The 21,872-nt window shown below is 45.8% G+C and overlaps 1 protein-coding gene across 5 annotated transcripts in view; it reads right to left on the minus strand.

Moving 5' to 3' along the window:
• SLC2A13 (solute carrier family 2 member 13) overlaps nucleotides 1-21,872 on the minus strand; it is a 211,849-nt gene that overhangs the window by 141,192 nt on the left and 48,785 nt on the right. For 2 of the 5 annotated variants that reach the window (XM_021301322.2, XM_021301278.2), the window contains 2 exons: nucleotides 20,725-20,864; nucleotides 13,033-13,102 (listed from right to left, as the gene is read on the minus strand). In XM_021301322.2, coding sequence (XP_021156997.2) covers nucleotides 13,033-13,102; nucleotides 20,725-20,864 — 210 coding nt within the window. Of the gene's footprint in view, nucleotides 1-9,479; nucleotides 10,173-13,032; nucleotides 13,103-20,724; nucleotides 20,865-21,872 lie in introns of those variants that run through there. The other 3 variants (XM_065049021.1, XM_065049020.1, XM_065049018.1) reach the window with 2 other exon arrangements.

Below are 21,872 nucleotides of genomic sequence, written 5' to 3' on the forward strand. Positions count from 1 at the left end.
TTCTGAACAAAAAAAGGGGAAACAGAAGGGCTGTTACTCCTTGTTCCTGACCAAGACAGAAAAGGTTAGCCTGCAGAAACTCCCAATCCTGGGAGAGGCTGGAAAACTCTTGCCTTAGGGCTAACGCTTATGGTATATTTTTCTGAAGTTATTTAATTTTGTCTAGACTATGAAAATATGGATGATTGCCAGGTGAATCTAATTTTGGATACAAGTTTTTGTTTACACAGCAGGTCCTCCACCATTTCTGGCATCTTCTGTCTATCATCTAGAGATCAACAATCACTTCATTACTGCCTCGGAGACAACCGAGGACACAGCTTTATGTGCCTGGCTGGCTGATTAGACCAGAGAGCTCCTCAATGCTACCAGCTGGCATGAGACCTGTGAAAACTCGGACCCTCCCAAGTACATAGTGTTGAAAAGAGGCCAGAAAGTTCTAGATTTGCAGCCTGAGGCAACTGTCTCCCAGGGAAACCCCGCTTCTCCCTTCAGACCGTTCTGCCTTGCAGAGTACCTGTCAGCCCACGTGCTAAAACCATCAGGTACCACCAGGGTTTTCCACACTGCCTGGAAATTTTTGGTTTGCCTTGAAATTGCCTCATCACTCAGGAGTAGAACGAGTTCATTGATGTAAGACACTTAGTAGCAAAGGATGAGCCCCAAGGTTGGTGCCAGGTGCTTCTGGAAAACACCAGCTCTAATGAGAGCCAAGAAGCCTTTCAGATTAGCCAAGGAGGGCAAACCTCCTCCAGAGAGCTGCTCCCTTGCTGAATTACACTGGAAAAACTCAGGGAGCGAGGAAGAAAAGTTCAAGTAGAGAAGCTGGGGTGACAGCTCCTGAATATACAAAACTGGAAGACCCATCTCTAGGGGAGGGGGAGAAGACCCCAAGGGACAAGTAAGGCACAAGCCCAAGGTTAAAACCTGCATGTGTAAAAACAAACATACTTGTTTTTTCAGACCACACAACTGCTTCAGTGTCTGAGCTCACTAACCCAACGGCCACACAAAGACACGGCTGAACTCCCAGGAAAGCCAACCCAGGAGCAATCCCCGGGGCACGTGCGGAACTTCAAACGCGGAACTGCTGCTTGAAGGGGAGGAACACGAGGAGGCCTGTCCCCAGCTGCAGCAGAGGCAGGCACTCCTGTTTAGCCAAGTAAGAGACGGAACCAGGGGGAGGCAGGGACACATTTGCAGATCCACAGCCAGCCGGACGCGTGTGGGCTCCGAGGTCATGGCGTGATGGTTCATCCACAACGGCAGCACGTCTGTAAGGGACGTGCAAGGGAACAGGGGACGGACACCCTCATCGCAAAACCCAGCTTCAGTGACTGGGTACACCAACACTCAGATCGAGAAACCACCTATAAAAAACTCACCTTCAGGCATTTGCTTTGAATAAATCTTTAATAAAACCACAGGTCTAAAACCCCCAACAAATCAGACAGAGATCAGAAATGGAAAGAACAGGAAAGAGTGTTTTTTTAAAGCTTCATTTCTTCAATTGTCATAAGCAAAATACATTTTAGACATGTTTGCATTCTAGTTGCATCATAAGACCTACAGAAAGATAGTTTAGCTAAAGTAGTGAAATGACCACACACCACATCCAGAGCTGTGTTGCACAAGATCACAGAATGTAAGGGATTGGAAGGGACCTCGAAAGATCATCTGGTCCAATCCCCCTGCCGGAGCAGGAACACCCAGATGAGATCCCTACAACATATTAATTAACAGATTATCTTGCTATTTGTTCACAGGCATAATTGCTGTAAAAAGAAACCAATGGGAGAACTCTGCTCCCCTGATTTTCATCAGTCACTGGTTGTAGGCTTTGAGCAGCTCCAGTGACTGTCCCGGCCCACCCAGCCTCTTCACACCAGCAACACTGACTGTACAGGTCAGATGCCAAAACTCAATTATTCACCAATGAAGACTCATAAAACCATTTTGCAAACAAAGCTCCATCAGGCCCATTATACCTCCATGGCATCAGCATGCAGAATAGCTACAGTCACCCTATTTGAGTCCAGCCATCTTAAGCAGAAATCATCAGTTTTCAGGACTGCCATAGGATTTGCAGCCCAAAAGCTTATCACATTTTCATGGAATAATCCTTAAGATTCTTAGAATATTACATTTTAAAAGAAATTAATGTATTCAGAAATACAATATATTCTATTAAAAAAAAAAAACAAAAAACACTTAAGACCATACGGCTGCTACAATTAATTACAGTATCACAGTATGTTTGGGATTGGAAGGGACCTCAAAAGATCATCTAGTCCAATCCCCCTGCTGGAGTAGGAACGCCTAGGTGAGGTCGCACAGGAACATGTCCAGGCGGGTTTTGAATGTCTCCAGAGAAGGAGACTCCACAACCTCCCTGGGCAGCCTGTTCCAGTGTCTGTCACCCTCACTGAGAAGAAGTTTCTTCTCAAATTTAAGTGAAACCTCTTGTGTTCCAGCTTGATCCCATTACCCCTTGTCTTATCATTGTTCGCCACCGAGAAGAGCCTGGCTACATCCTCATGGCACTCACCCTTTATATATTTATGAACATTAATAAGGTCCCCCCTTAGTCTCCTCTTCTCCAAACTAAAGAGACCCAGCTCCCTCAGCCTTTCCTCATAAGGGAGATGCTCCACTCCCTTAATCATCTTCGTTGCCCTACGCTGGACCCTCTCCAGCAGTTCCCTGTCCTTCTTGAACTGAGGGGCCAGAACTGGACACAATATTCCAGATGTGGTCTCACCAGGGCGGATTAGAGGGGAAGGAGGACCTCTCTCGATCTACTAGCCACCCCCCTTCTAATACACCCCAGGATGCCATTGGCCTTCCTGGCCACAAGGGCACAGTGCTGGCTCATGGTCATCCTGCTGTCCACCAGGACCCCCAGGTCCCTTTCCCCTACACTGCTCTCTAATATGTAATTTCCCAACCTATACTGGAACCTGGGGTTGTTCCTGCCCAGATGCAGGACTCTACACTTTCCCTTGTTAAATTTCATTAGGTTATTCCCCGCCCAACTCTCCAGCCTGTCCAGGTCTCTGGATGGCAGCACAGCCTTCTGGCGTGTCAGCCACTCCTCCCAGCTTAGTGTCATCAGCAAACTTGCTGATAGTACACTCTATTCCCTCGTCCAAATCGTTAATGAATATATTGAATAATATTGGTCCCAGTACTGACCCCTGAGGCAGTCCACTAGATACTGGCCTCCAATTAGACTCCACACCGTTGACTACAACTTCAATTATCTTGAAGTTTACTGATAATGGCATAAGGAAAAAATATAATTAGAAAAACAAAACAAAACAACTTCTCAGCGTGTACTTTCAGTGTTTTTACTTTTTTCATTGCCTTTCAGGATGCAATTGGCAAAGCACATCCTAGCATGCTCAGAATAAAAATGAAGAGCATAGTCTGACAGTGCGCAGCAGAGACAGCAGCTGACACTTGGAATCTGCTGCCTGGACTGTCCTCAGGTGTCCCGCCTCTCACCTCTGCCGATGTGACGGGTACAAGCTGCACCCAAGCAAGTCACTCAGATTCAAGAGTTCCAAGAAAATAATTTGCTGTCTTTAACGTCATGGTAGGTGGATGCCACTGGGCTCTTGTTCCGGCAGCATTTTGAAAATAAACCCACCTATGGTGCCCACACGAATGTTTCAAGATGGGTAACCAAACACTTGTGTTTAACGCAGCAAGATTCCTTCAAGATGCCTTTTTATAAGGAGTAAGAGGATCGTGAAAGTTTCAATTTTATGTCACATATAAACTGGATGCATTGTAATTTTTCCAAAATGAACAAAAATACTTAAAACACAACAGGAATCACGTTCTGAGAGAACAGTTTGACCAATGACAGGGAAAACTATTTCACAAGATTCCCATGTTTTAGAGACAGAAAATCAATTTCAAGGTTTACGAACTACAGGATTTTTTTAAGTTAAACAAAAACAACAGGAAAAAGCCCAAACCAAAGGTTTAAAAAAAAAAAAAAAAAAAAAAAAAGGAAACACCACTCATGACTTTAAATAGTTTCCAGAATCACAAGTCCAAAATTTCTATTAGATATAACTCTGTGTACTTAATACTTTATTTTGAAAAGGTCACTAAATATTTGCCAAAGGTAGCAATATTTATGTATAAATAGCTGATCGTTTTACATTGCACCATCACACAAAACAATAACGGAGCGGGCGCTTGTTGAGTCAAGGTGAACTGAGCAGAGCGCTGCGCACCCTGTCCAATGCACACAAAATCACAGCACTTCAGAAAACACAGCTTTTCATCTCCATGGACCCCTGGTACCCCGCAAGATCAGAGGTCCAGCCAGAAAATAATGCATCCTCCCAAATGCTTTTGCACAAGAACAGATTAAGCTCTTAAGATGGAGGGACCCAGCCCTGAGCACCCACAGTAACAGCAGCAACAGATCCTGGACACTCTGGTCAGCAGCAAAACAAGAGTTGATTAAAACAACGTGGTTCTTTGTCCCTTCATCCCCACTGCAAGCTTCTGCTAACGAACCTTTGTCTGTGGAGGAAAAAATACCCTATGAATCTCTGGATTGAAAATCAGAGGTATCTGCCAGAAGCAGCACAGAATATTTGAGTGCTGAGGGTCACCTTCCCCCCCAAAAAAATGTACTAAGGTATAAACTCCTTTAAAAGAAATGGTGGACAGTCACTTGTAAAAACAGACTGAAGCTTTAGAGCTTCACGTGGGAGCCTGAGGGGGAGAAATTAATCTGTAATTTTTTCCAAGATAAAATAGCACCTGAAAAAGCTCAATATCATAGTAAAATAAAATAAACCCCCCAGCACACATATCCTCACCTTTAATAGGCAACAGCTCATATTTTCCAATATTTTCACAGCATACATGGTAGTCCAACTGATAGAGTAGACCTTTACTTAACCACTGGAAAGATAATACAGAGCTGGTACTACATGACGCTAGTCCTTTGGTTAAATTTGATTATTTCTGTTATTTGCTACTGGATCTTACTGTCAGTAGAAGCCAGTCCCACCAGGGAAGCCCTGAACCATATGCCAGCACTTCTCACTCCTGCCTAATTCCGTGTACAATCTTGTTTCCTCTACTGAAAAAATGACCTACATACGCAGTAAAAAGATGCTACAGGAAGCTACACTACATATGTGACATTCAAATACAGCCGTTAAAAAAAACAAAACCAAAACACTTCAGACATTTTGAGTACAAAGCAAGCTCTGAGCAGTAGGCTCACATTGTGCAGATACACCACATACCAGCAAAAGCAGGGGTCAGAGAGAAGATAACGCACCCAACCAGTCAGGTCTCCACCGCACTGCAGACCCAGGAACGGAGCGTGTGCCCACACAGTGGCCCCAAGAAGCGACTGTGCTGTCACAAGGGCTTGGGGAGCATGTGCATTAAGTGATGCCCAAGCCACACACTGAGCAAGAAAACAAAACACTGAAGAGCTGCTCATCAACGAGCACCATCTAGTCTGCATGCTGAACAAGACAGGAGAATCTAATCATCCAGCTAATGACTGTACATTAAGATAGAGATCAATTCTGCACGAGCAAGCTTAATCCTGTCACTTCCTGAACTCTGTGTAGCTCAAACAGCTTTCCTTCCACAGCTGGTACAAAAATGCTCTCAAAAAAGGGACCTGAACAACAGACTACCTGGAACACCACAACACCACCCACGTACATCAGCTGCAGGTTTGCAACCTCCAGCATCCTCAGATGACAGAAGGATGAACTGCTCCCATTGCACACTGGAGAGCCACGGAAACACATCTCGCCAATGGGTTCAGACAACAAAACAATCGTAGAGTTAGGACATTGGACTGATTACAGCCTAAGAAAGAAGTGACTTTGCAAACACAGCTATTCACTGTTACCCTGCCTAGTCTACTGCATTTAGTCCCAGCGCTTACTCTGCTCACTCTCCACCTCCCTTCTCACAGCAGTAGGTTTTCAGTACAACTGGCTTTCATCTATGGCCATGCCTAGCTCTAACCTTTGGTGCTTCAGTTCTGGCCTGTCCCCAGGCTTTGGTAGGACAGACCAAAGATGAGCCACGTGAAGAACCTGGCTTTCCTGCCAAGCGTATGAAATACAGCAGCCAACACAAGGCAAACCTATGCTGGCCCTCAATCCCATACCAAGTGTGGTTGGTCACCCTTCAGCAGCAGCCCAAGACCTTTAGTATTAACAGATGCAAAAGGTCCAAATGTGCTTTGTACCAATGACGTTTTTCCAAGCTAAGCTCACAAAAAGCACTACTGAGCACAACAACCAATTTCTTCAATGTCTGAATTTGCCCACATTTGCTGTAATAAATACGCATCCAAACACTGCATTCCTGACAACAGGCTCAGCCAAATTCCTAAAGAGTCAGGGACACAAGAGCTGCTCAGGAAGGGGCAGCACGGGGGAAGGAATGATGGCCATAACCTTGTTCTTAAGTCATCTTGCCTGTAGTTGTCATGAACTATCAAAAATAGCCATGCATATTCTGAGTTAATGCTGAATGTGGTTTCCCTTTTTTTGCATTCTCTATATTTTGTATGTATGTTGAGGGAAGAGGAAGGAAGGGGAGGGATGGGGGACAAAGCTGTTTCCAACCATAAAAATCTATTCAACGTTTGCAATAAAAGAGGATTTTGGCTTGTCCTTGAGAGAAGGTCTTTATTTCCACAAACATCTCCTTCTGCAAATGCCGGGGAGAAAAGGAGAATATTTCTATCTCCAAGCAGCTCTACAGCAAAAGGTAAGAAGCTGACAAGACAGCCAAGGGAGAGATGTTCCTCATTTCTGCACATATCCAGTTTTCATCCTTGAAAGTTTAACCGTAGCCCTTTATAAATCACAGTTGAGAAAAATGGCCGTTTTCTCACATGGACACAATTAACACAGATTCACCCTGCACCAGGGAGGGCAGAATGAAGTCCCACAGGTCACCATCCCTGCATCTGCTCTTATAGCACCACAGTACTGCCCACAACACAGTAACTCATTTATTTAATGCCAGCAAACACAATTTCCTGCAGTAGATCCTGCAGTAGATGTGCTATTGGCAGTTACGTGAAAGTGATCTCAAAAATGTATAAAACTATATACAGTTAAGTTTATACCGGTTTGCAGGTAGGAAAGCATTTCATAACCCTACACCATCGCACCCGCACATCTCAGCAGTTTGCACTGTCACTGGAGTGTCACGTTACCAAGCGACCTCCTTACACCAGCGCTATAAGTTCTCGCTCACCATAGACACTCAAGTGATAGTCATAGGGCTCCAAGAGATGAAAGGGAAGAAACTGGCTAAAAGTTCAACTGATTTCTAATGCCTTCATGAAATTATCCAGGCTCCCTCTGGTGGGGGATTTAATGTAGAGACTGTTGCAGTTTACTGCATGAGAACACTTTTGAACCACAACATATTTTTTCCTTTGTAAAATAAACCTTGTTAGGATTGGACTCTGCGATTCTTGGAGCCTCTTGTGATGCTTCAGTCACAGCAATTTAAGGTAATGCTTTGTTTCTGGCCATACGCTGCATCACATAAAGAAGAGCAACCTTTGATAAACAGGAGAAAATATCAGGTTTTAAAATACACACCAGTGTCTTTGTTGCTTCAAAATCCTCAGAACATTTCTCAGTCCTTCCTTCAGGTCTCCAGAGCCCCAGCAGAACCACCAGCTTTATCCCCGATGTGGAAAGAGGGCAAGGAGAGATCTCTCTCCGCTGACCACACAAGAGATCTACCGCTGTACAAAAGAACAACCCCTAGCTCCCAATTTCCATTTCTGTCTTTTATATATTAATTACATTAAGCCCCAAGTCTCATAGCCCTCCAACAATAGCAATGTCATTTATTCACACCACTGTAAGACAATTCCAGCATGTCTATGCATCTCTCTACAAGACACACATAGACAAGAGTCAAGCAAACCATCCATCCCTTTCCTCTCTTCCCCTGAAGCTGACAAGGTAACCAGTTATGATGGATATAGAACATGAGCGGTTTTACAACACAAAAAGACATCAAATTTGGTATTTTTAGCATGTACCACTAAACATATGTACTACATATTGCCATCAAGATAACTGAATTTGACTATGAGGTGGCAGAACAGGTTTCTTGTCTCCTAAACATTGCAACAAACATCACCAACATTCTGCAATTTGAGGTCTCGACTGGGAAAAAAAAAACGCAGATAGGTAGCATTTAAAAAATAAACAACAACCACCTAACTGGGGGCAGGAAAACTGCAACCTAAAAATCTTCCTTACTGTACAGGAAAACCAGCATGAGCCCTTTTCAAGAATGGAGTCAGTTTTATTTCTGACAGCCCTTATTATGACTCACTAACTTTTTTTTCCTTAGTAAGACCATAGATTGCATCACAGCAAGTGTTTCTATAACAAGCCAGAGAATTCAAAGAATCAATGTCTGACAAAACTTTGCTATGTAAAGGAAAACAAGTCTAATCCTCAATTTATTCTCATGCTTTCAGATAGGAAGCATTGCAAGATTACAGTAAGAAATATTTACCTTTTTTTTATTTTTTTTTAATACATACTATAGTCCAAGTACTCTGAATATCCTCATATAGCCCCATCTTGGATGAGTATAATTCAAACTACTGCCTGACGGGATGGCAGCTAAAGAGCAACCAAAATTCTGAGGATAGTTAGAACACAGTTGGCACAGAAACCAGTCTCAAAGATCAGAGGAAACACTCCTCGTCACTTCAGGTTTTTTGGGACAACTATAAAGTTTTACCAGATCCTACTGCTTGCAAGTTATGCAATGCATGTAGGAAGGCGACCTGAGAGCAGCAACACACATTCTGTTCTGCAGGATGCTATTAATGAAAACCAACGCCTTCCCAAGCAACTGTCTCATTTGAACAGCAAGATTACTACCTCGTTTTGTCCCAAAAGCAGTCCTGAAGTGCCCGATGAAAAGCAAAAATGTGCAAGAAATTCACAGTTCAGAAAGTCAAGCATGACCTCCTCGCTCCCGACTCCCCAGCACCCTACCGAATGCAAAGCTCCCGGTGCGAGCTGCTGGTGCTGACAGACCACCCTAAGCATGAATTTGGGGAAAGGACGCGAGACCACTCTACCACACAACTCGGACACAAGCACCTGCCAGCAACAAGAGGGGAGAGCACACACACTCACACACTCTCTCCCTTTCCCCAGCGGACTCCGTGCTGACCGCAGCCCGGTCACACACGCCCCCGGCCAGCAGCTCTGCACTTCCAGCCCCTCGGCCACTGTTCGCCTTTTGTCTGCGGGCTGCCTCACAGAAACGGGCTGTGGACGCGCGGGCTTTGGGCTCGGTTACACCTGCCTCCTGGGGGAGCTCCTCCCCGCCCGGGGCAGCAGCCGGGGTGCCCCCGGGAGACGGACTCGGGCTGCAGTGGCCGGAGGGGCCCGGCGGGACGGCGCGGCACTCACCGATGCCCAGCCCCACCACCACACGTCCCCCCAGCAGGGTCTCCTTGTCGCGGGCGGCGGCCAGCACGCCGGCCCCCGCCGTGAAGAGGCCGCTGGCCAGCAGGATGCAGGGTCGCCGGCCGCACAGCCCGTTGAGGACGCCGCCGGCCAGGGCGGAGAGGGCGGCGGCGCCCACCGTGCTGGAGACGAGCAGCTCCTGCCAGAGGGCGTCCAGGTTGAGCTCCCTCTTGAGCAGGAGCAGGGCCCCCGACACCACGCCGGTGTCGTAGCCGAAGAGGAAGCCCCCCAGGGCGGAGAAGACCGACACCACGTAGACGAAGCCGGGGGTCTCGTCCTGCTGGAACTGCCGCCGCGCCGCCCGCTCCAGCTCTCCGCCCGACGCCGCGCTGTTGAGGCTGGAGCACGACTCGGCGGCGATGAGGCTCCGCTCGCCCGCCGCCGCCGCGCCCGAGCCGGCGGACCCGTCCGCCTGCCGCCGCCGCTTCTCGCCCATCAGGTTGCTCAGGCTCCGCAGCGTGTACTCCACATTGTCGCTGGCCTTACGGGACATGGGACGGCCGCGGCGGCTCCTGCCCCGGCCGGGGGAAGGCAGCGGGCTGAGGCGGGAGGCTGCCGGACGGCTCTGGCTACAGCGGTGGGGCGGCTACTGCTGCTGCTGGCGCCGCCTGTCCTCGCCTCGCCCCGCCCGCCCCTCTCAGGCCGCGCTCAGCCGGGTCGCATCGTCCCCCCCGCCACCGCGCAGACTTGAGGGGAAGTTGCCGCCGCCGCTCCCAGCGCCCGGGCGGAGCTGCGGGCGGGGACAGCAGCGAGCGCGGCCCCCTCCCGCTCCGCGGTGGCAGCCACTACTGCGCTTGCGTCGAAACCGCGCCTGCGCACTGAGTGCCACGACGCCTCAGGCACCGCCCTCTCTCCCTGCTGGGAGGTGCTGGCAAGCGGCGGGGCTGGCGGCAGCTCCGGGTGGGTTTGTTACCGGATACAGGAGAAGTTCGGAGCTGATACTCGTGTTTATATCTAAAGCGGAGCACAGCGGTTTGATAATTCCGTTTTGGGGCATTTTTGTTGGGGCTTGTAACTGGGATGAGGAGGAAGCTCCGGCCCGGGCAGCGCCGGGCATCTGTCCGCGGCTGCGGGACAGCGGGGCCGCCTGGTGGCGGGAGCGGCTGGCGGGAAATGCCCGATTTCCCGGGAAATCCGGGAGCCCGTACCCGCCGGTGCGCGCGGCAGGGCCCGCCGGGTGCGATGCAAAGTGTAGGGAAAAAAATAAATCACACCAAAATATTCTAATTTGTGCATTATTGCATACATAATGGCACATACTTAACATTTTCTTTCTGACATGACTGTCTTCTGTAAAGATCCTCATAATAGGGCCAGCCAGCAGATGAAGAATTTCACTAATTAATTGGATCAGCTATTCTCTGCCCACAGCTAGTGAGCAGCACTAAGTCACAGTCACATGAATTTAACGATTAGGAGAGGGAGCAAAGTCCAAGGCGGCCAGCTGTGCACAGCCTCCGTGCTGGTTTGCCTCAGAGCAAGCTGGGACCTGCTGATTCTCTGTGGTCCAGGTAATACCAACTAAATAAAACAGTGAGCTGTAGCTACTACAGTGAATTGTAATTCATAATGAATTATAATGTCTATGTAGTTAATCCCGTTAGTGGCAGATGTGGCAGTGCCAGGTTTGAGCATGTGAGAAGCCTGAACTAGGTAAAAATTAAAACATGTTAATATTCAGTTGGTTTTAATCAAGATTGGGATGATGTGGTGTGACTGGCACAGAGCATTCCTTATTCCTGTACAGGCTGTTAAGGCCTGACCCAGCACTAGAGCAAGAATCAGTTCCAGGCTGTGGCATCAGGAATGAAGTTCTGTTGTGCTACAAGAAACTGTCCCCTCAGGTCTGGCAGCTCCCCAGGAGCAGACAGGCTTACGCTTCTACAACACCATAGGAGAGAGATCTGTCATGCTCCAGAGGTCTCCAGACTTGCACAGCAGTCAATACTTTCTAAATGCAAGCCCCAAATAAAAAATGTGGGACGTAGTGCATTACACAGAAAGAAGTCACACCAAATCCCTCGCCAGCCAGAAGGAATGCTTTCACAGAATATTGTCACAACAGCTGGCTGTCACAAAAACAACCTGTCTTTTTAACAACCACGTCAGAAGCTGGAGGCATTCTGTATGTTACAGTTAATAGAGACTCAGGAGAGCTGACAAAAAGGGTTTTTTCCATTGCTGGCCCAACACAATCATTCGCAGACATAATTTCTCATCAGATCATGCTGTCAAGATTATATCTTAAAAGGATTCCCTGAAGAAACAACATAGAAGTTCAGCTGTGGGACATGTTACACTGAAGAGTGACTTCATGAGAAAGGGGGGATTTGTTTGGTTTATGTTTCGATTTTCATTACTGTGATCATCTCTCCGTAGTACTGGATTTAATGGTAAAAGCTCACTTATAAATGATTTCACATAACACAAATTGTTGTAGGTAGGATTAATAACCTAAAACAGGGCAGCCAGATCCAAAGAAGCATTTGGGTAGATTTTAGGTACGACATTATGCTTTCAAGAGATTAAATGTTTAATTGAATCACTGTTTAGGTTTGCAGCTCTGCCTCATTCTTTCTTTTGCACAATTGTTTGCCAGGTGATGTGAACTAGATCAAAGAGCTCATCCAGCTTTAAGAAATTCGATTTTTTTGTGTTTCAGCAGAGAGCAGGAATAATTACAGGATTTCACTCCTTTTATATTGTTGATACATGGCATACATCAGAAAACGTCTTCGGGAAAACTGAGTGCTTTGTGTGTATGCCCAGAACTCCCGTAGACCTGAGCAGCCAGGGTAGCTCCTGTCCCTGTGCTCAGAAGCAGCTGTGATGTTTCTGTTAAGTTTAGTGGAGTTTCACAGAAGGTCAAAGCAGACCATAAAACAAAGAATATGATTCAAACAGAACAGGAATTGGCTACTTATGAGAGGAACTTGAAGGACAAACCCAGAGATAAACCTTGAAGAAGACACACATAGTAACAAACAATGAAATTTGGCAAGGACTAATGGTATATAATGACCTTCGGTGATCTATGCTCATTATATAGTCATTTTAATACAAAAACACACCTCCTTGTCAAAGGCTACTCACCTCCAGGAGACCACTCCTACTCATTGAACATGTATAGATGATTTCGTGTTTACTGTACCATTTAAACCAAAGAGAGCAAAGCTTAGACCAATGAACTTTGAGGAGGCACAGATATGTACAAGATGTTAGGAGTGGCTAAAAGTTAAAATGTATGAACACGCAACTCGGTTTCCTTCATAGTGTGCTGGCTTTGCGAGAGATCGCCCAGCACCCTTTTCTGCGCAGAACCGTTAACAAAGCAAATACCTCGACCCTGTTTGAGAAATGGTATCTGCACGCCAGGTAACGACCCCACCTTTTGGGACAAGTGCCTAAATCTCCTGGGGCCGTCAGTCCAGCCCAAGTGTCGGTGCACAGGTGCAGCAGGTCTTCTGTGTATCAGCCTGGTGGTTGATAGCCTCACCTGAATCACAGATTTCCTTCTGGCCAGCAGGATTTAAATCTCTTGTCTCACAAGAAAATTGTACGTTAAACTGGGGAAAAAAACAAAACAAAACAAAACAGGTTAAAGGAAACTGGGTTGTTGTGCAGACAAGAATGCAAGAGCCATGAGGCTAGATGGAAAGTGAGGCAGAAAATAACCTGACTCTGCGGCAGAAGAAGGTCCAGCTTTGTCAGTGCTGGTTATATTCTTTACATGAAGCCGTGTAAATAATACAAGGAGCAAATCCCCAAACCAATAATTCTTCCCATCTCAGTCAATGCTGCGGGGGTAGGCTCGTGGGCTTTAGCCTCATGTGAGCGTTAGCAATACGGTGTGCAGCCTCTTGTGTTTTAAGGCTCCTTAGCTGATTTTCTGTCCTTTAGTGTTACAGTGCCTTAAACTGTGATAAGCAACCTGCCCTGGTACTCACGGTATTTTGCCACGAGCAGAGTTGTTATTTGAGATATAACACTGTGCTGGGCTGAGGGAGATCCCCTGGCTGAATATGCAAAAAAGGAGCAGCAAATCCTGATTATAGTAGCAGCTTAGCTAGTGCCTGAGACCTTGGGAAAGCACCGATTTTTTTACTCACTGATGATAGTTCACTAAGTTTCTTAAGTTTGCATGCAGTTCTCAAGGTTCAGAAACCTTTCCTCTGCACGGAGTTATACATTATCAGTGTGCCAAGGAATATGGTTAGATACTTCTGAAAAGACACAAACCCTGGTCCTGGATCACATCGGTTTGTTGAGTTTGCAAATATGTATTGGTAATACAGGGCTGGGACTATAAGGAACACTGTAGTTTAAAAAAAAAAAATCTATAAATAGGAATTTATATTAAAACTAAAACAAATTTGAGCTGTATATTGCCTTAAAACTCCATTTTGTTCCAGAGTCCCTCCTATTCTTGCAACGTGTTTTGGTTTCTTTGGAAAGAAGACACTTAGATAAATTCCATAATTTTCCAATCCCCATATAACTTTCCTTCCACAGCCACTTTTACTATCTTGACAAAGTCATTTTGTTCACTTATCTGAATGTATCTATCACTTAGCTCTCAAAAAATGAAATGCATTAGTTGTTTGTAATCCTTCCAGTGTTTGCTTTGGGTTCTCCTGTATACGTACAGATCCCGACTGGACCCTACTCCAATAGCTCAACAAAAGTCACCCACCTCGATTGTGGGTCCCACCGTTATGTGGGACTTTATTTCCCAGCTGCCCTGGCCTGCAGGGTGGCTTTTAACTGGTTATTTACCTCCTGCCTTGGTTGTCTGAATCTGTGAACTGGGGCAAGACTATTAACCTGCTCTGTAAAACCCTTCCAAATTGAACGTAACATCAGAATTTGTTAGTAAGGAACCTACCGATAGCATGTGTTTAATCCTGCTGGCCAAGCGTTAAGAGCTAAACTGCTTAATGAGTAGGCAGAGTTTGCAGCATTAGCGCTGGCAGAGGGTGCGGGTGGTGGCGATGCAGACAGAAGCTGACAAAGCCGTGGGACGATGTGTTCCTTGCCTGATGGGCAGAGCTGGCAGCAGCACAGCTGTGTTAATCCCATGTAACTTCACCAAAGTCATCATGTGAGCTCACATTTTGCATAATTGCTCACTCCTGCTAAATACATGAATTCCAGCAAACACACTTCAGACCCATTGAAAATGCAATTGCAAGAAACACATGGGTTTTAAAGTTAAATTCTTATCTCTGTTTTTAAGATCTCTAGCTTTTTCATGCTTTAGAGCAGGGAGTCAGTTTTTGGCAGGAGAACAGTTTCTTTCTGCTTTTGGCTGTCAAAAGAAAGTACTAACAAGATTTGACTGAAACAGAGTCTCTGGTAGAGTCAGCAGTGACGTATAAGAGCTTGTGCAAAATCAAGTGTGCCCTGGGTGGGTCTGCAGCTGCTAAACTGATTGACAGCTGCACACTAACCCCTGCGTGGGCTTCTGCAGGTAAGATTCGGGCAGCCCATTTCAGTGCTTTGCTTTAAAAATCAAGGCCCAGCATCTGCTGAAAGCCAGGGCTGGTGCAAAATGGAGTGGGGAAAAAAGACTTGTTATTGTACAGTTTTGAATTTTTGCATTTGTATGCTTGTAAAGATGGTTTGCCAGGTTACAATCCTTATCAAGTCACTATTATCCTGTAAAAGTTATAATTACTCAGCTACAACACCTGGCAGCATAAAAATCAAGGATTTGGCACCACACTACTCACAAGATACCAGAGAAACACTGCTCTTGATACACCGTGTCTTCAAACAAACGTCTGTCAGCACAGAGCTGTGTGTCTGTCTGCAAACAGAAACCTCCTGCAGTGCTGCAGAGATGCCCAGAACAACAGGTCATCTCGCTGTCAGCTCAGATTCCTGGGAGCAATGGGTAACCCTCTCTTCAGACACCTATTATCTGGTGGACATGAAAGACACACGCAGGAAGAAAAGAACCACGTGCAAAACCCCTTAATTCTACTGCTCACTAAACAAATTTAATTTATCAGACTCCATTTCTCTAAAAGGTAGACAGTACTGCTAAACCAAATCCTTCTACAGATAATGTAAGACCAGCACATCAGTTGTCCATCATTTAAAGCAATAAAACCAAAAAATAAATTGGAAAGGCTTTTAGGCTTATGTAGGGCTACACGCTATTCTGCATCCCTAGAAAAATAATGGCTGACCCAGCATGAGCTCACTGGTTTTATAAGCTCTCACCTCATCAAAGTAAAACCTAACCATCAAATTAAAGCCCCAAGAAGTGGAAACCATATGTTTTAAGCAGCAGGTTAAAAGCTGGCTTTGCTGTCAGCCCTGACATTGCGTTGCCTCTGAGCAGAACACTATTACACAGAATTGCTTTATCTGAGGTTGCAAATGAAATTGGAAACAGACTGGGAAGAATTCAGTTACTGACTCATTATGGTCATACCCTCTGGATCTGACAGATGGTGAATCCATCAAAACTTGTTTGGTGTTTTTTTGGAGAGAACTGCACAATGAGGGATAAACAAGTTTGAAAGGGAAATTGAACCACATGAATTCCCTGTGCAAAGGCAAAATATGCACAGAGAGTGACTGAAGTTGACTGATATGTGCCAGAACGTCATCCTGGCATGTGGAAGATGAAAATCAGTGCTTTCCATGGCTGGGAAACTGGATGGAGCAGCAGCAAGCTGCGACTTTTATTTGCTTCCTTGCCTATTTCTTTCTGTATCTGTGCTTCAAAAGTCCTATTTCCACCACTGTAGGTAAACATCTTTTTAAAATCTGTTTTATTAGCCTGGGAGTATTAAAATCTGACACATTTTTAAAATAGGTCCTCTGTGAAATGTTTTATGGAACTCCGTCTGGAAATTTTAACAAATTCCCTGACAAGCATCACACGTGTCACAGGGATATTTTCAAAGATAACATTAAACACTCCTGAAAATGGCATTAAAAGTGACTCTCGACCCCTTCGAAGCAATCAATAGGAGTATGTGCTGATATCATGGGAAGGTAAATGCCATCAGTAGGAAGTGTTGAACAGTTGGTGATATCCATCACAAAATAATGGCACTGATTTGTGAAAAGACACTGTGAGTCCAGTGGGGACTCTCACTCACACTGACACTCCTGTGTGACCCTGCACTTATCTAGGAGACACTTCGGACTTGGTGCTCTAGGTGAAAAAAGAGGGGTGGAAGTTAAACTCATGGGGGTCTCTTGCTAGAGGCCTTCCAAGGTACCAGGCTGTTCTCATTAATGATGGAAAATTCATGCACCTGCTTCCCTCTGCAGCTACAAATCATATGCCTAAATAAGGCAGATTTGGTCCCACCCCATTTTTGCTTGCATTAAAAAGGCAGAGATTCAAAGGCTTCCCTCTGGTACTCACACAGTGATGCACAGAGCCTGGCAATGAGGAGGAGCAGCTGCATTGCCAGACACAGTGGTGGCAGAGACTTTGTGGGGTGGTGCACATGGCTGGAGTGAGGCCACAGATGGATACAGGATATTTAGAAATGACAAGCAGAAGAGAGCAAGTGACATCATGTTTTATGTTAAGTAGCTCTTTGACTTCACAGTGCCCCAGTATAAAACTGGAGACATGTCTGCTGAGAGTTTTTGGGTCAGGAACAGGGCGAGGAGGAACCTGGGGGTGTTGTGATAGGTGTGCACTACAGACCATGAGGAGGCAGGTGCTGAGGCTTTCTGCAAAGCAGGAGTCTCCAACTTAGAGCCCTTTTCCTGATTGCACCCACCTGATTGTCTGCTGGAAGAGCAGCACAGCATCAGGCAGGCAATTCAGGAGGTTCTTAGCCTGCAACGGTGATGTTTTCCTAATATGAATGCAAGAGGGGGCCAATCACAGCCTTCTGCTTAATGATGGCTTGACCTCCGTCTGAGGGGCAGGGAAGAAGTTGGGGAGAGGGTGGTCACAGGGCACCGCTTGGGGTGCAGCAGCCACAAGGTGACAGCTGCAGAGGAGAGCCCGCAAGGTGAGCAGCAGAGTTAGGACTCATTGAGCAGACTGCCTGGCTCAGGAAATAGCCTGTGGGAAGTAGCCGTGAAGAGTCCGCAGAAGAACTAATTGCTTTTTAAAGAGAACTTCCTGAGACCTCGTGCATGAACTATCCCCTTGCACAGGAACGTAGGAAACTTCAGCTGACAGCCCATTTGGCTAAACAAGGACCATCCTAATGAACTAAAATACAGACAGGGAATATACAGGAAGGAGAAGCGGGAGCTAAAGATGCTGCTGAAGCACTTGAGGGGTAAAACCTTGGAGGCTAAAGCCCATCTGGAACTGAAATTAATGAGTGACATAAAGGGTTGTAAGGTGAAAATATACACCTAGAGGTATCACATGGGTCAGCAGATAAACGTCTCTATGAAAATGCGTGTAACAGAGGGAATAAACAAGAGGAGTTAGAGATGTGCACACACCTGCAGGGCTCTGATCTTACTGGCATCACAGAGACTCAATGGGGTATGGCTGCTGTGACTGGAGTGCTGTAGTGGAAGGATGCAGGCTCTTTAGGGAGGACAGGCAGGGGAGATGAAGAGGGGGTGTCACCCTCAATGTCAGTTACCAGCTGGAGCACATGGAGCTCCACCGGGGGATAGATGAGGAACCAATTGAGAATTTATGGGTCAGGATTAAAGGGAAGGGACAGATGACATGATAGTGGGGGTTTGTTATAGGCTACCTGACCAAGTAGAGTGAGCAGATGAGGCCCATTCCCAGGCTTTGTTTCAGGTCCAGTTGGTTTGCTCCAAAATGGAGGCTGGAGTGAACTGAAATTTTGCACTTCAATCTATTAGGGATCAGCACTCAAGTTTGCTCACTAGCATTGTTTTAGTTGGCGGATCAGAAGACCCTCACTGCTGACAACCTAGGGAGCTGTAGCTCCTGCCTCAGCACTTCTTCCATGGTTAAGGTCAAAGGCATGAATACCAACCTTGATGTAGGTGGCTGGGCATGCTGCCTGCACTAAAGCATTTACTACAGAAAACAGCTAGGCCTCTGAGTGGCGTAGCCCCACGTGTGATACAGACATAAATGTGAGGTCTTGGCTTACAGATACCAACATATGGTATTGTCAGCAGAGAATAAAGCAATGTGCATTTTATGTATTAATGCGTTAATTTGAAATATACAAGGTAATAAGGATGGTTTAGTATTCAGCCTCCCTCTAAGACATTAGCAATGGAGTTTAGGGTACATGCGCTTCTTGCTCTGACAATGACACATGTAGGTGACACTAAGCGTACAGTTAACACAGAAAGGGCAGGTACATACTGTTCATCAATAGTACAGGTATCCTGAATACGTCCTAGGGGAACACAGCCAAACAGCTCCGATGGATGTATGTAAATGTAAGGGCTCAGGGAGATAACAGAACACTTTTAAAAATTACATCTGGAGTTGGGCAATGAGACTGATACTCTTCCCAACAAGACCATGAGACTGTAAACATATAAAGAAAGTGTGAAAGGCCTGGCTATGCTGAAATGTGTGTTCTTACTCTCAACCCCGAAGAGTACTATACTTAAATTGTATTTGTTGCAATTCTGCAGCTGTATGCTAATCCTTACGATAACTAATTTCAGAGGGAAACACCTAATAAAGAAGTGGAAATTTAACTGATCTATATTTTTTCTAACAGTAGACAGGTGGAACATCTCTAGGTGAATAAGAAGCCTTCAAGGAACATGATTTGGTGAATGTATTTACCACTGTTATTAAAAATACAATTCTGTGAGCAATTAGGTGGTTATTGCTCAGATCCAGTGACAAATGAGAAAGTGTTTTTAATTCATTCATTGTCATTTTATTCTTACACTAAGCTCTCCAAAACTGGCTTTTAGAGAACAAAGAGTGGGAGAGAACCAGAGTGTGATATCATCATGGTAAATAGCATAAAATAAAAGTGAGAGAAGAAAAGATGAAGAGAAACAGAAGAGGATAAAAATGGCAGGGGAAGCAAAATCTTGAAGTACAGTAGGGGAAAGTCAGAATTAAACAAATGAATACGCTTGTGGGAATTTTCAAGTAGTGAAGATGAAGAAAAATAGAGACATGGGGAGAAGAATAAATGGTGAGTAAACAGGTGCAATTCTAAGTTTCAGACACTGGTTCCGGTTAGGCTGGGTCAGGCCAGGAGAATTAATCAACAGGCAGCAGCTTTTAAGACAAGAAAAGTCTGAACTTCAGTAGTGTTTGAAGAAAAATAAGAAGAGTAAATAAGCAATCATTTGTGGCAGAATCCCTCCCTATGCTTCCTCTTGCTATTGGGATTGTCAGTGCTTTAAAAGCCCAATCACATTCACTTGTAATCAGATGGTGAAGCTGTGTATCACAGAGCTGCCAGGCTGGCATTTGTTAAGAGGAACTTATGCTGAAGTGTAAGACAGACCTTTACGTGGTTTCTTAGCAGGAAGATGTAGTCCAGATGGATGGTGTTTAGATCTGCCTCCAAGTGTCAGCCCCAGACCTGCACATGATTCTCTAGCAGGCTGCTTTTCAAACCTTCTTGTGAGTTGGGACCTTTGTGAGGCATAACACAGCTGCTTGCTCCCTAGACTTGTACCCAAATCCTGCCTTTCTATGAGGCAGGGATGAGAGAAATGGATGGGATTTCCCTTCCACTTGGAACCTTCTTTCTCTAAGCATCACCAGCCTTCATCAACTCAGCTAGCAGCCTGCCTCAGGAAAAGCATTTATTAGGGCCCTGCCAGCTTGAGGTTTCAACCTGTGCCTGAAGCCCGCAGTTGTTGGCCCAGTGCCTATGTACCTTCTTTCTTGGGGCCAATACAGCGCACACAGGAGCAGATGAACTATCCCAGCAGCCAACCGTGGGTAAAGACTTGGATGCTCTTGCACCACCCCTTAGTGTGGGTGTGAGGTTCAGAGCCCCTTGCAGAGGGCAGCCCACCTAGCCCGCGGCCATACAGCAAATCTCCCTCCCGCGCATCGGACCTGCCGTTCCCAGCCCGCCCTTGCTGCTGAGAGAGGGGACGGACCAGCAAACTGGGAAGGCTCAGGTTTCTGCAGCTGCTGCCATTTCTCAGGGACACACAGCTGGAGCCAGGATTGGCTTGTCCCTCATGAAGATGGCAGTGAACCAGGCTCTGACTCCTCTACAAGGATCTGCCTCACAATAAACACCTTCCCTTGACTACAGCTCACCTCCTCTGATCCAGACATACATTGATCCCTGCAGACCAGGCTCTCTGCTGCTCTCCACACAGAAATGACTCCTCTGATGGTGCTGTTTCTCCTGTTCCTCCAAGTAGAACAGTTCACACAAACTGGTGTGCTGACAAGTTCTGGTTGAACAGGAAAAATTACTTCAGCATCACAGTGATCTTTCCATTTTCCCCAATAATCTTGATGCACTGTGTATATTACTTTGTGCTTTGGGGCCAACAGAGCCCCAAAACAATGTTAGGGTTTTGAGCAAACAGCAATATTAAAAAACAGATTCTGCCCTGAAAGTGGATAATTTAGACAAAACTAGAGATAGAGAAAATAGAGCTGGACTATAATGCGAAGAGGGTTTGCCGTTATGTTAGCTGCACTGTCCTCCTTATTGCCCACCAGAGAGTAAGAAGGGGAAGTAGATAGGCTGTGAGATGGATTATTTCTTACAGGCATCCTGATACCTCAAATTCATTCATAAAAAGGGAGCAGGGAAGAGACAGGCAGGGAACTGTAGCACCACAAATTACACTGGAACTTTCTGTAGTACTAATGCATCAGTGCCTGCCATTTGAAATTTCTGCATCAGTTATTTGAGAGTTATGTGAAAGGACAAAAACAAAGTAATTGTTATTCCTCAAATTCTCATAACTGCTTAGGAAATAGGGTTCATCAACAGAGATCAAAGGAAGTATCTGAGGCTTGAGGTTAGAGAAGAGATGAGAGGATCCTCCTGGATGTGTGAAATCCCCAAGGAAAAAAATTACCAAAGAAAGAAAATAAACCTTGTAAAATAGATCATTGATTTGTTGTATGGGGGAAGATCACGAATGAGCAATGTTCTTTCCTCACAGGTCTTACCATGAAAGCTGCCACCATCAGCCTTTTCATGATGCTACCTAGGATCACCGCTCATCAGACCCAGGCAAAGATGTTTGGGATTGGTACCCTGTGATGGGACCTGCTTCCATTGCCTATGCCGTCAGGTATCCAGCTGGAACTCTTGTGGGTGGTACTTCCAGGTGCTGAGATGCCTGTGTGGTTACTCTTCTGTTCTCTGGGCACCTCTGCTCACTCTCCCTTTCTTATACAACATTAAGAATCAACACCCTCTTCTGGTCTTATTTTCTAATTGC

Source organism: Columba livia, chromosome 1 (genome assembly GCF_036013475.1).
Source record: "Columba livia isolate bColLiv1 breed racing homer chromosome 1, bColLiv1.pat.W.v2, whole genome shotgun sequence".
Classification (NCBI taxonomy): Eukaryota; Metazoa; Chordata; class Aves; order Columbiformes; family Columbidae; genus Columba; species Columba livia.